The 14,701-nt window shown below is 47.1% G+C and overlaps 1 protein-coding gene across 5 annotated transcripts in view; it reads right to left on the reverse strand.

Annotated features, from left to right (window-relative positions):
• LOC144136432 (cytochrome P450 3A24-like) overlaps positions 1–7,140 on the reverse strand; it is a 33,064-nt gene extending 25,924 nt beyond the window's left edge. For 2 of the 5 annotated variants that reach the window (XM_077668741.1, XM_077668742.1), the window contains exon 1: positions 4,749–4,902. Coding sequence is in view for 1 of the 5 variants with exons in the window: in XM_077668738.1 (XP_077524864.1) it covers positions 4,749–4,800 (52 nt within the window). In the remaining 4 variants the exon portion in view is untranslated. Of the gene's footprint in view, positions 1–4,748; positions 4,930–7,123 lie in introns of those variants that run through there. The other 3 variants (XM_077668745.1, XM_077668738.1, XM_077668744.1) reach the window with 3 other exon arrangements.
• Positions 7,141–14,701: the final 7,561 nt, after the last annotated feature.

Consider the following 14,701-nt stretch of genomic DNA (forward strand, 5'->3'; position numbering starts at 1 on the left):
GTTAATTACCTGCCAACAAGCATTTTGCCGCCTGCGTATGATTGAGGAGCTGGTCGTCGCGTTGTAGCCTCGGGTGTATTTTGTAAGTCCGCTCACTCAGCAAGCTGGAGAGACTGAAACCGCGGCATGGACCGGCAGCTAGTATCGAGGATAGCGACGCGAATAACAGTATACTGCTGCCAAGAACAAATGCCTTTGTGGCAACTGGGACTGCACGGAGTCGTCGCGTTCGGCTGCAGTCCAATGTCGTAGGATCGAATCTCGGCTTCGGCGACCCCATTTCGACGGAGCGACCCAGGTGGTCGAAATGATTCCGGAGCCCTCCACTACGGAACCTATTATCCTTTCTTCTTTCACTCCCTCCTTTATCTCTTCCCTTACGGCGTGGTTCAGGTGTCCAACGATATATGAGACAGATACTGCGCCATTTCCTTTACCCCAAAAACCAATTATTATTATTATTATGTGCTAAACGTGCGAATTGTGAAAGTGTTAAAGAACTCCATGCGAATCCGGCGGCCCCGATTTCACATTTTCCGCACGAACTGGAGAAAACACGGCCAATGCGAAAAGCAGCGGTCCTTAGGATTATTGGGTGCTTAAAAATTGATTTACGAACTGCGAAAGGAGAAGAGAAAATTGCTGCCTGCTTGATCACCGAGAGTTAAGGATGGACGAATGTTTTAAATATTCGATATGCTGATCGAATTGGTTTCTATTCGACATTCACTTCGATCCGAATTCAAGCATTTGACCGACGCATTCGATATTTCATGTCGGCAGGCGCGGCATTGCAAGCCAATCTCTCCGTTCGTCTGTAAATGTTCATCGCTTCTGGCATTACAGTAACTGTCTTCACTGGATTGATTATCGAAAGACATTATCTCATCCAACGCCTACGGTGCTGAGATAAATTGCAAAATGGCGCAAAGAACGGAAAATAGAGGCCGTATGGTATATATGCTGTGTGTTATATGATATGGTAAATGGTATATAGAGCTAATTAGGATTTTGGTCCCTTATTACAAATTTACTCCTCCTTGGAAGATTCCCCTAAACATTTGAACAATAAAATAATTGTGTTTTCTGATGTCGTATGATGAGTGGCGACATGTAAGTTGAGCAATTGAGGAAAGAAATGAAAAACTTTTTCGAGTTACTTTTTATAGAAACATGCAAATCTATATTCAAATAATTTGCTTGCAGGTGCAGTGTTATATTGCAAGTAAACATACATACTGGACGAATAATACGACCCATTGACAATCGCGCGGAGCATCTCCTTTTGCAAAAAATTCATAATGCAAGATAATCTTAGTTTTGGTGGTTACAATACGCCTGTTACGCGAAGTAATTACGACATTTATGGAAAGTGCTGAAGAAAAATTGTTAGCATACACATCTCATGCATGTCATTGTAGTTCTGAACGTTACACCCAATGACTTGAAGGTGTCCACTTGCTCGATCACAGTGTCAGGAATAAAGAATACCGCTTGCTTTCTCTGTACTTATTTTTAATTAGTTAAATGATGGCCATGTAACAAGTGAGGCGAGTACGCAGTTAGCCGTGTCCGTTAATAGTTAGGTATTCCTTAGCCTGCTGAATAGTTTAACGACAGCCAAGAATCTGGCAGTCTTGACGCCATAGGTAGCATAAAAGGCTTATCGCACAGCTTGCGCCCTCACCAGTCGATCACGTCCCTACGTGGAACCCGCGGTAATACATGACGCACTACGTCCGCCGCTGAGGATGAGTGAGAACTCTCAGGGTTCGGTTACACTACACGTAAATACCTCCGAAAGCAGAAGATTGGACAGCCGTCGCCGTAGCTCAGTTGGTAGAGCACCGGACGCGAAATTCGAAGGTCGTGGGTTCGGATACCACCGGCGGCTTGTGGTTGATTTTTCTGCAGCCTTTATTAATCTTCCATTGATGAAAAACACAAGTTAAAAAAAGTAATCCCCTATGCTCCTTGGTTGCGGTGACTGTTGGCTCCCGAATGTTGGCTTCTGTTGGCTCGCCGCACCTTTTGCAATCCTTTGTCTGCTGTATGGCTAAGGGTATGTTTATTTAGGGCCAAGGGACAAATGCAGGCAAGAGAACAAGAATCTAGGTAAGTGTCCCAATGACGATATAAAACCGTTTGGAGACGGTGCCGTCAATGGCCACATTGGGGATCTCGATGGATACAAAGATTTTAAAGGGGAATTAATGCTAGACTTCTGTGAACTGGGCAACTTAGTTATTGTAAATAGTGAGACAAATTACTTGGGAACTCCGTAAGAAGCATAGGACCATTAATTACTGCCTAATGTCACAGGGTATCTATATAGCAAGCTCGCTGCTCTGCGCAGAAGAGTTGTAATATACCAGGTGTTTCAGAGAAGACTTTCAGTAATTCTCAAAAATAGGTTTTTTTTTAGGCAAACATATGGCTTTTTCAGCATAGTATTACCAGTGTTGGCGGACGCCAGAAAACCGGTTGTTAACTAATTTTTAATAATCAACCTTTGAACTAGTAGAGTTCGGCGCTTAGTTGTAAATAGAGATCTGTAGCCGGTCGTTAGTAATAGCCATATCCGTTTTAAGAATTTCGAAAACGCGATTAACCTCGGCGCTGTGGCACAACAAAATTTGGCTACATGGTGCCAAAATGCATGCGGTTTCGAAAAGCATGTAGGAAAAGCAACCTCTCCAGCGCACGTAACTGGTCAAAAAAGCCAAATTTTGTCGAGCCCCAGCGCCAAGGATAATCGGGTTTTCGGAATTCTAAAAGCTGATGTGGCTATTACTAATAACCGGCTACAAATCTCTAATTACAACTGAGTGCCTAACCCTACTAGTTAAAAAGTTAATTATTAAAAATTAGTTAACCAGATTATCAAAGACGATTCACCAGTTTTATGATGTCCGCCGACACTGGTAATACTATGCTGAAGAAGCCATATGTTTACCTCGAGGAAAGTTTTTTTGAGAATTACTGAAAGTATTCCTGAAACGCCCGATATATATCATGTGTGAAAATGACATGTGACGACTGCCGTGCCATTTAAGGCGCCAGGACCACGCATTGTTATCGGACAGCAGGTCAACACCATAACGCTCTGCTCTCATTGGTCGGAAGCTTTATCAGGTGATCTGGGAGGGCGAGAACACAGAGTTTTGTGGCACGCACACAACTGCAAGGCTGATGACCAATACGGCGTCGTACGCCAAGACGAGACTTACTGAGGCCGAACGACGAGTTGTCAAGGCAGCAGCCTGCAAGCGCTAGACGGACAGAAGAATGGACGAGATCCAGCGCTTATGTCAATTGCATTTCATGACATCTGAGTGCCAAAACCAGAAGCAATTATATGCCATTCTCAACATGCCGTCTAAAACTGACACCACTAGCCCAGATTCCTTATCGTATAGTAGTTTACCGACTGAATTCGGCACGTATTGGGACCATGGTATCTTGCGTATCTTGTAATGATTCTTCCCATTCAGACCTGCAGTCCAGGTCGAGAAATGTTAGGACAATTAATCCCATTGCACAAGAGTATGCTATGGTCTGAAAAACTTCTTTAACAGGTTGCGACTGTAATTACGAAAAAGGCACCTAAGCTCTTCCCGACGAGTTTTTTTTTTCTTGAGAAATTGACGTTATAACTTCATTGAGCTTTGTTAGAATCAATAGAAATAGATTGCATCATTAATTTTTCAATAAGTTGGCTTCTTGGTGCCGCTTAGCCCAACAGCCACTGGTTCACTGTTTTCTATTCCGTGAGCGAAATTCGTCTGAAATTCAACACACAACCTCTTTGCGCTGTCATTTGCCCACTCAGTCGTTGAATAAAACAGTACACTACACATACGAAAGCAAAAATATTAAGTATTAGTATGACACAGTACGTGATTTTTAACGTCCCAAAGCTGTACACAGGCTGTGAGAGACGCCGTAGTGGAGGTTTCCGGATGAATTTTTACAACTGACATTGCACAGCGTACCGTCGTGTTTGCAGTTCGCCTCCATCGAAATGCGGCCGTCAATCGCGATTCGATCCAGCGACATTGGGCTTGGCATACGATCAACGTAGCCACGAGGAACAAGTTATTTTCAATGCCGACTTTATCGACCGTTCAGCCATAAAATTTCCCACACATTCTTCGAGTGTTCCCCGTTCCTTATATAAAGTCCGGGTGTCGAAATGAAGAGCGTTGCATTGTAAAGCACATCCCGGTTTCCCTATGAATCGCCCCTGTGATCCCATTGTCATGCGCAAGCACTTCCGGCAGAGCGAAACGAAGGCCTAAGCAGCCATCCCTTACAAAAATGGTCTATAGACAGTCTATAGACTTCTTATAGACTGTACTGCCCTCCCATAGATATTTCTTTTTGTCTACTCATTGTCTACAGACTGTATATAGACAAAAGTCTACTAAAAGTGTATGGCCATAAGTCTTTACATCGTCTATAAACTTTCTATAGAATTTGTATTGCCTATAGACTGTTCTCTAGGGTCTGTCTATAGCGAGTCTATAGACTTCATAGACAGAAATCAATACATAGTCTATAGACCGTATAAAGAAATTTTTGTAAGGGCTGCTCTTAAGCGGGCTGTAAATGCATCGATGTGAATCGTCATACACTCCACATATCCATGCAGTCGCAGATAGTGTATACGTTCCCGATGGGTCTTCAAATGGCCGGAAACCGCTTCCAAGGAACCTCCGCGCACTCTCCACGGAGGAGCCACTCACCGAAAACCTCGTGCACGAAACGAGTAGAACTGAGCTGTGCATAGCTGTCCATATCGCACGGTGTGCACTGACACCCGACAGTGAAAAACTGCCGCAGGTAAAGTATCCCCAGAGGCTCCGCCGCGGTGACTCTTTCGCACGAAAAGCACTTCCAAAGTAACAACCTCTCCGAGCGGTTTCCGATCCTGACCTAGTTAAAACACATTAAAAAAAAAACTAAGGTTAAAGTCACTCTTGCTACCAGCAAACAAGGTGACTGTGCCTGCCATGTAGGTCACAAAAATGACGTCGCCGCTGACGTATTTCTCGCCCTCCCGCCGCCAATCGCCACCAAGAGAGGGGGCGTTTCAGGCGACGCCTCCAGGCTGACGACCCTTAGTGTAAACGAAGAAACAAATGCGGGCTCAAGTAGAAATGGTGTCACTAATGGCCCGCTCTATCCCTCCTTCTCCGATCTGAAAAGCTACCTTCGAACCCAGTATACCCTGTGTGCATATTTATTTATAGAGGCATGCGCCAAAGATAGACTACATTAAGAAGTACCCGGGTTCGAACCCGACAGTCGCGGCCGCGTTTCGGTGGAGGCGAAACGCAAAAGGCGCCCGTGTGCTGTGCGATATCAGTGCACGATAAAGATCCCCAGGTGGTCTAAATTATTCCGCAGGCCTCCACTACAGCACCTCTTTCTTCTTTCACTCCCTCCTTTATCCCTTCCTTAAGGCGCGGTTCGGGCGTCCACGAGATATGTGAGAAAATTACTGCTCCATTTCGTTTCCTCAAAACCATTTTTTCTCGCAGGGTTCAGTGATTTCGGAGTAACTTTGCTGCCATGGCCATTACTCCGTCAAATAACTAACCATTACTCTCAGGGATACTAATTACACTTATTCACTTTACACTGTTTCACTACCTTTGGGAATGTCCTTCCCCACAGGCAGTACCCCCCCACCCCCAATCCCACTCATTCTTCCCGGGAGGCTGCTTTACGGACCGCTCAGCCCGCCGTCCAAAAATGGCTGGTGGATCGGGCCTTATGTGAGACACAAGCCCATGGACCCCGTACTCAACCTCCCTCGACACACCTCCAACGAACGGCTCTTACTCATGGGCATATATAGCGCACTAGCCGAGCTTACAGAAGCTCACCGGACGGCACAACTTGAACGTCTATCCTCTACCCCTACAGGCTGCAGCATCATTAAAAACCTAGGTCTTAACCCAACCAACACTCTCCGGCCTACATACCTCACCCCCGGGGCCACGCCAAAATCTTCTAACAGTGCATCCACTCTCAAAAAACATGCACTCAGTCCACCACCAAGCTCGACGCGCAGCAAGAGCCCAGGCACTACACAAACATTATAACCAACACACGGAGGCTGTCTACGTAGATGCCGCGGCATACACCCCTCAGCCGGCTTTTGGCATTTCCGAAATCGGCCACAATCTTTCCCCTCTAGCAGCTGCATCGATCCTAACGCACACCTCGCTGGAAGCCGAAGAAGCTGCAATTGCCCTTGCGATCTCCTCCACCACTGCCACACTCTTATTTAGTGACTAAAAACCGCGATCAGAAACTTTGCACAAGGGCGGACGCATGCCGTCGCCCATAAAATTCTCAACTCCTTTCAGACCCCCACTAGGCCCCTTCAACTCATATGGGTCCCCGCGCATGCGGGCCATCCAGGCAACGAAGCCGCCCATGACACCGTTCGAGCGTACGTCAACCGCGCAGGGCAAGCCGCCGAGCCAGGGGGCGCCCGTGACCGAATGATCACATACCACGAGATTTCACTCCACTACAGAGAGCAACGACCTCGCTATCCTCCGCCTCACAAGTCACTCACTAAATTAGAGCAGGTGACGCGGCGCCAGCTACAATCTCGCACTCTTCTCTCCCCCGCCCTTTTAGCACTAATGCACCCAAGGCTGCTCTCTCCAGAGTGTACCCTATGCGGAGCCCCAAGAGCTGATTTCCATCACCTACTCCACATATGCTCTGAGTTCCAGCCGCCATCAGAGTGGCAACTCACTGACTTCGAGCGATGGGAGGTCGCGGTGTCCAGCTCCGACCCAGCTGTCCAAAAGCAGCTGGTGGGCTGGACTTTGGAAGTCGCCGGGCGTCACCGACTGCCGGCCACTTCACGCGACCAAGAGCCAACCCAAGAATAGTTTAGATATGGCTCAATATTCACTAAAGTTTACCACCACCACTCCTGGACCTGTAGGAGACCACCCTGGTAGATTTTTTCTTTCCTTTTTTTCTAATAAAATTTGTTTCCATCCATCCATCCTACAAAAGGTCGTCGCCCACAGTTAGCCACCAAGCGCGCACTGCCCGTTCATTTTAGGAAATGAGTGCTTCAGTTACTCGCATTTTACCCAGTTTTGGCTTGCATTGAATGCTTCGTTAGCTGCAGGTATCAAATTTAAATTTTGTCTCCGCGCCTTGCGGGCCACTCGGAACAGTTAATTATAGGCCGCGATTCGCCAGCTCCGAAAGGCAACTCTCTAGCGGGAACTAAGGATGTTCTTGAAGCCACAGCTGGCGCCCAAAGATCTCCCTGATCCCGGCGCAAAAAAATCGAGCTTGCAGATTTACGGAAAGCGCCTGTACACGGGCGACAAGAATCGGAGGGCGCGAATGTAAAGCCGCTGCACTGCCAAACAGCAGACCGGAAGAAGAAGCAGAAGAAAGAATGGAAGAACGAGTCTCCGTGCCAAATAGGTCGCAGCCTACTTGGACGACGTTCAGACCGAACAAGACGCGTGTTGGATATCGCCGGGCATCGCTCGAGCAGCCCGATCGAAAGCGTGATCGTCGAGCAGAAATGGGCCAGATACTCGACGGATAAGCACCCCCCTGGTTGACTAATGGAGTGAGAGCAGACGGCGGTTAACCGGGAGAGAGCGGCTCCCAACCCCTTGGCCTTTATCCTGACGTAAGCTACGCAATGCAAGGCCGCCGCTGCCCTACTTGGCTGTGCGCTTTAGGAGGCCAAGGTCCTTCGAAGCTGCGTTTTCACGCACAAAGGCAAAAACGCCCGTGGAAAGGAAACGCTGAGCCGATGGCGATGAAAGGTTCTTCAAGTGAGGCAACGTCCGGATTTAGCTTGCGGTCAAAGTCAGCCGCTGTGATAGGCCATGAGTCTGAGTTCGCGGCCATTCTCAGCGGAAGTCTAGGTCAGGCCCTGCCCTGGATAGGTTCAACGCCCTCATCCATTCGTATCCCACTGTGAATCGTCATTATTGATCATCCGAATCTCTATGATGGGCCGCCCACGGTAAGCCATGTTTTACGGAAACCTTGTGCACTGACCAGCGCTTGTTTAGCGAGGTTGCTGGGCTAAACTCACTTGTAAGCAGAATTTCCATGTATGACTTTTTTAAGAACTGCAAGGGAGATTAAAAGGCCACTAAAGACAAGTTTAAGTTTACCTATAGGCCAATGTATTACTCCTTTTTAGAGACAAATAAGCTACCTGTACTGAAAACGGGCTCTTACCAGCTCGCAAAGAGCCAGAAGTGACAGAGAGGCACCGCAAAAACAGGCAACTTCCGAGAAAGTTACAAGGTTTTTACAGCTAACCTGTGGCGATGTCAGCGGATATCTTTTCAGTTGTTGGTGAACATAAAAAAAGCGAAGTATTATGCGCCTGAATCTTAAGGTAACTTTTATTCCGTAACCAACAGTGCACTTTTATCGCTCAAATGAGAAAAAGAATTTAAAAGTAGAAAGTTAAAGCAAACCCGGGACCCTCGACGTCACCATAACTTCACAAGGATGACGGAAAAAAATATATTCTGACTTTATAAGCCCAAATTTCTTAGCAGTGTAAGCGCCCTTTATAGACGATCGCATGTCCACAAAGCCATGAAACTCATTTACTCACAACAAAAAAGAGACGAAATTGTCATCGTCCATTTATTTAAAACCATCTCTGCAAAAAGTCCGGAAGCTTTAATTGGCAACAGTTATGAGCAAGTAATAAGCTCACTGTAACAGAAAAGAATGTGGTACAGGTGTAACATTAAGCTATAGAAAACGATCAGCATGGATCAGTGAGCTAAATAGCATCATACGTGATAGTGATATTCTAGGCGGATTCATGAGGAAGAAGTGAGAATATGGCCCGTCATGCAAGGCGCAGATATAACGCGGTTTGCCAGACTTGCAGATCGCACAGGAGGCAAAATCCCGAGTTCGGTACAACAGAGAATCAAGTGGGGCGGCGAGATTAGGAAATTCGCATGTTACCAGCAGCTGCCTCAGGACACACATCACTGGGACAGGCATTCGTCGCGCCGTGGACTTCACGGCTGACAATAGCGTTGAGTTGTCCCAGGGATCTTAATGCTCCCCGCTGCAGCTCTCTTGAACGTCTGCTTTTGCCGATCAATACTTCGAACTGTCCAAGCGCATGCAAACGAACGCACTGAATCCTTTGTGGGGGCGAACAGGAACAGCCAAACAAGGAATGTTGCGACCTCAGCTGTGCCATGCTTATGCTCTGTTTCTGAATTTAAATTTATGAGCAGTAAAATGGGCTGAACTGTGAAAGTACTTCACCCGCAAGAACGAGACGTGAGTGGTTCGTGCTCGCCACATCGGCACTCCTGATAGCATGGCGTTACGAAGTGGCCGCCAATCATACATTGCTCAAAGCACAAATGGCCCTGAGAATTCTGTCCCCGATTCCCTGGCCTCACCTGGATTCCCTGGCCTTCGTGCGTGCTAATTGTCAGAGGGAGCATGAGCTGCAGTTTGTACGTACTTGTACTGCGCTTGTCATCTGGTTGCCCACACCTTCACGGCTACAACCTCCTACGTCAACATAACACGAAAGACCGCGCGCTAGAGATCGAGTACAGTATAAGGGAGGCTCTCTTGAAGATTGACCAATTCTGCTCATGCTGACACAGCCGGCATGCACAAACGAAACGATCTTACGTCTTCCCCGCGGCCTACGAGCAAAGTCAGTATAGTTCAGTTTTGTTTTTTCACATTATTAAGGAGCTGTACAGGCTCAGAGAGAAAGCGAACTTTCGCGCGAAAAAGATTCAAGCTCCCAGTGCCGGGAACACATAAAACGACAAGCACGGGGCATGCAATTTGGATTATGTGACTTTTTTCAGCTTTTTACGAAAACGGGCTCCTCAAAACACGCACATGCACATGCATACACATGGAAAAATGAAGAGGGAATACTGGCTACCTTCCGCCCACTGCTGCTCCGTCTTCGTGTGCTTTTAACTCCAGGACCAATAGGTTAACAATGCGCACACAGTAAAGGAATAAGAGGCGACGCATGTCCTGGAGAGCCGGTTTTAAACATATAGAGCATATGACTGTCTTGCACCTTTTTGCATGAAAGCCTAAGCAAATGAAGTGGGTGAGGCCTTGAAAAACAAGCGAAAGTTTTTGGAATAGAATACGTTTTTTTTTCTTTTGACTGATCATTGTCTGCTTCCGCTGCATAGTTAATGGGAAGCCATGGCAAGGTCCATTGAAAGAATGCATTTTGCTCGTTCGCTTTGTTTCCCAGAAGCTGAAAGCGGCCGCCAGCTACAAGACAGCTAAAAGACACCGCCAGAGATACAGTTGCCACGGCAAGAAGAATAAGACCTCCACTCGAGAAGTTGGCTAGGGTGTTACATGCGCACATGTTTAGCAGCTCACCAGCCTTTGAAATTCGAGGCGGTCACGTTTCTTCAGCGCGAAATTTTCGCAGGCAGCGGTATAGTCTACAAACTCCGATATAAAGACAGCCCAGATCAATAGATTTCGTTTCAGCGATGTCAAATATGTCATCAAAGACACGACTCTGTTAAGAGCGGAAATAAGGCAAACTTCAAGTGAGAAAACGAAATATTTTATTGCCCTGGGCCAGTCTTTTTGAAGTGGTTCACGAACAGCGGGGAGTAAAAAATAAGAGCCAAAACAAAAAGAGAGAAAAAAAACTGCAGTTGTGTCGTCACACGCGGCCGGTCAAATCATAGAACTAGGTCTCGTGACGTCATGCTCAAAGTCACGATATTCTTCGCTCAGTCGCAAATTTTTTTACTTGAAAAAGCGAGCAGCTTTCTGCGCCGAGCGAGATAATTGCAGCGGGTAATACTACTACTCCTACAATAAATATTACTCCCAGTAGTATACTACTACTGCTACTACTACTACTACTACTACTACTACTACTACTACTACTACTACTACTACTACTACTACTACTAATAATAATAATAATAATAATAATAATGAACTTTACTGCACCCTCAGTTGAATTTCAGTAAGAAATAGGCCTGTCAAGTCACCAGAAGCTTGAGGGACAAGGCCCGGAGATAGGTACAGCAGAGATATGTACAGAAAGAACTATTTAGGAATACTAAATTGAACACAACTTAGGTCTAAAAGATCTACGTGTTGCAAACGAACGTAGAGTAAATAACGATAACAGTAAATCGACTCCATTAAAGAAACAAATTGGAGGGAGTTCAGGCAGCGGATCAACCTGTCACTAGCTGTAAACGCAGCTCGCTGCCCATGTTGCTCTTCTGTACGTCTCTATGCTGGCAGCCGTTCATGCCTGTGGCTTAGTATACATTTTGGTGACATTCTACACATCCTTAATTTACTCCACACTAGTCTTTTCTAAATACTATTTGTCAGCGCAGCGTGCGCGAAAACGTGAACACACAGACATCCAGCAACGCTCAGGAGAGGAGGACTCGCAACAGGCATGGCAGCTCGGCGCGCAGAGCTCTCTACTCCCCTCCTCTTTACCTCCTGCGTTTGCTTACGACTCCGCCGACGTCACCCAAGCAGCCGGTCACGTGATCACTGCGTAACCAGCGCATGCCATCCTTTCCCTTCGCCTTACGCTAAAATGCACACGCCTCCATGCTCACACTTCTCTAAGCTACTTCCGCCTTCCGCACCCTCTAGCTGCTGTACTGGCCAGCGCGTGATCGTCGCATACTTCTTTCCTTCGCTCTTCCCCATCCCTTGCAGCCCTCTGCAGCTGGTTCACCTTACTGTGCCTGTCCAACCCTCGCACTCCTTCGCAGGGGCTAGCGCAAGGCGATGAGGTTACGGCAGTTGCTGTCATACTGCGCAAGTTCTAAGCTGGAAAGGCGGCGTAACCAGTCAACGCCGGTAAAATGCTCAGATGTATTGTTCGTCAGCCAGGTTACAGCACAGGGCACCGGGAGTCTTTCGAGATCTTGTCCCAGCATATGGCTCATCACTGATCATCAGGTAACAAAGCTAAGGAAACAACGCAATGCTAGCCAAGCAAGTAATCGAACCGTCGACCTTTCAGTTCCGAGCGTCGTGCATTGCCGATCGAGCTGCGGGGCGCAAGAGCCGCAAGCCCATCAGCACCACCGTGCGCTGAAGAGCTCGTGTTGCTAGCGAAGTTCGCGCACAGTTGGCTAGTTTTCAGAAATTTGCTAGGTGCAGTGCTCAGTGAGGAAAGAGGTGCACTTTATTCAGAATTAATTAAATGACACCTGTGTGCAGGCACTATAGGAGCCTCTCCTCCTAAACATCGACCACTATTGTGCCTGTGATGGATTCCATGGCTAACAAACGCGCACTGCCTGGCACCATTTATCGTTGGACGCTGGCCGTTGAAATGGCATGCGCCGGCTTAAGGATAAGAAAATACGAAATATTCCGTGAACAAATGTTTTGATGATTATTGAAATTTCACGTTTACGTCAACCTACGACTAAGGAGTAAGCTGTTATATTCTGCACGTCGAGGCCAGTCAGCACACGTGAGACCGTACTGGACAACCTGAGGCCCAGTTCTTATAGTAAAATATTCAACTGGCCAGTGCTTCAATCCTGGAATGTTAGACCGCCTACTTTGTCCGAGAATTTCACTCTCGTCCTGTGTTCTGGTCGCATCCCTAGGCTTGAGCGCTTTTCTTGGCGTGCTTCGAGGATAAAAAAAAAAGCGCTGCTCCGTAAATTACTGCTTGAAGAATGTTTGCCGCACTCGTTATGCTGCATTTGGACGTTAAATTACACGCCAGTTTATCCTGGTTTCATGCGTAGATCTGCAGGAAACCGCCTGGTGTTACGCAACGAGCTTCTGAATGCTTTCTTTTTCGGAATTTATCAAAATCGGACCTAAGCCCAGGCTAGATGCTACTGGACGATGATGAATAAAAGTCATTTTCTTTTATGCAGCCTTTTAGAGAGTCATTTCTTTATCTCCATGAGGTAGTCGGGTATATCCAGCCGCGTTTATTGTGGAATGATATAGGTATATCCTCGGAGAATAAGATTAAGAAATCTACTGAAATAATATGGCGTCCGTGGCAAGCGCAGGAAAGGGTTAATTGGAGACCTATGGGACGCATTTTTTATGCCCTGGACGCAGGTAGGCTGCAGATAATAAAAAAAATGGCTGTGGTTCAGCTCTGGTTAAACCTGGAGTGACGCGATAGCTACATCTGGCCGATTGGAACTAGCTCAGTCTAATTGCAAAGTCAGACTTTCGCCGCACCGTTTCGCTGGGCGTTCCTTCTTCATCTTCGTCCCACTTGACACGGCGCGTGCGCACAGCTGTTGCAGCTCCGCACCACGTGACCAACCCATGTACCCAACGGCCGCACCACGTGATCAACCCACGCGACCAACGGCGCCGCCACGGAGTTGAAGTGATGTCACGCTGAAGGTTCGAAGAGGTGGCGCAGTGTAGCTATCGCTACAAAATAAATTATTGTCTTTTTAATGCATTAATATTTAATTTTATCGCTCTTAGGCCATCACCCTGTTAAACGCTCTCTTTTTATCGTTTTCATGGCCCGTTAGACCACTAAGGACGTTTTACTCCAATCATTCAGTTGTTCCAGCCTGTTTATGGCATATGGTAAATGGGGCTTAGGATCTAAAGCTGCTCATAGGTTACGTCAGACGCCGTAGTGGAGGGTTCCGGATTATATAGCATGTTTCTTCCAATCAAAGAACCAGGTGTTAGTAGCATCTGTCCCATGCCTCTTCCTTGCACTTGTCATGCGCTGTGCAAACCTCCTCTTCAAGGTGTGGCCGTCACAGTCAAACAACGGCTTACAGCTGCGTACGGACGTTCGAGTTCGGATGTCGAAATGGGAAGCGCTGCCTAAGGCCACCGCTAGGAGAGCTCTAAACAGCATCCGCAAATGACATGAAAGCCGAGCTTCCCGAGGGCCCACAAAGTATCGGCGAAACAAAATACCGTAACAAGCCTGATGTTTGTTTATGGGCTGGTGAAAAACCTAGCCGCCGGGATAAGTGACCCCGCTTACTGTAAAACTCTCGGTACAGTAAACGTTTTGTTCAACTCTTACTGATTTATTGTGTCCGGTTCTGGTGTATTCGAAAAAAAAAAGGATCTACAAAAAGCGTAGAATACAAAAACGACAACCCGCCCTACAAATGACATCCTGACAATGCCGCGCCGGCTGTTCACATTAACTGTTTTCGACAGCCGACTGTCTCACCACCAAACGTAGCGGTCAGCACATTAAAAGAAACGTAAAGTTCGCGTAGGCACTAATGTGACCAATATATTGCGCACAAAAACAGAAACAAAACTTCACCCTGCTCGATCTGGTGCAGGCACTAACCCAAGACCACAATGATTGTGTAACGATTCTTTTTAAGATGCACTCCTCTGCCCACTTTGCGATTCGAATCGAGGCCACAGCGGCCGCATTTCGATAGCAGCGAGATGCAAAACTCCTCGAGGGCTGAGCGATTTCATGCAAATTCAAGAATCTCAGGTGGTGTAAATTAATCCGGAGCCCTACCCCACAAGTTTGACGCCAGGGCCAGTGATTGACGTTGCTTGCAAACAATCAGCCCTGCTGCCACTGCGGCGAGACCCGACACAGCAAACACTGACTTCAGCCAAACCGTACTTGCCATTAGCTGCCAAGTCGTTCCGTCTTACGCCGTGCACG

Source organism: Amblyomma americanum, chromosome 6 (assembly GCF_052857255.1).
Source record: "Amblyomma americanum isolate KBUSLIRL-KWMA chromosome 6, ASM5285725v1, whole genome shotgun sequence".
Lineage (NCBI taxonomy): Eukaryota > Metazoa > Arthropoda > Arachnida > Ixodida > Ixodidae > Amblyomma > Amblyomma americanum.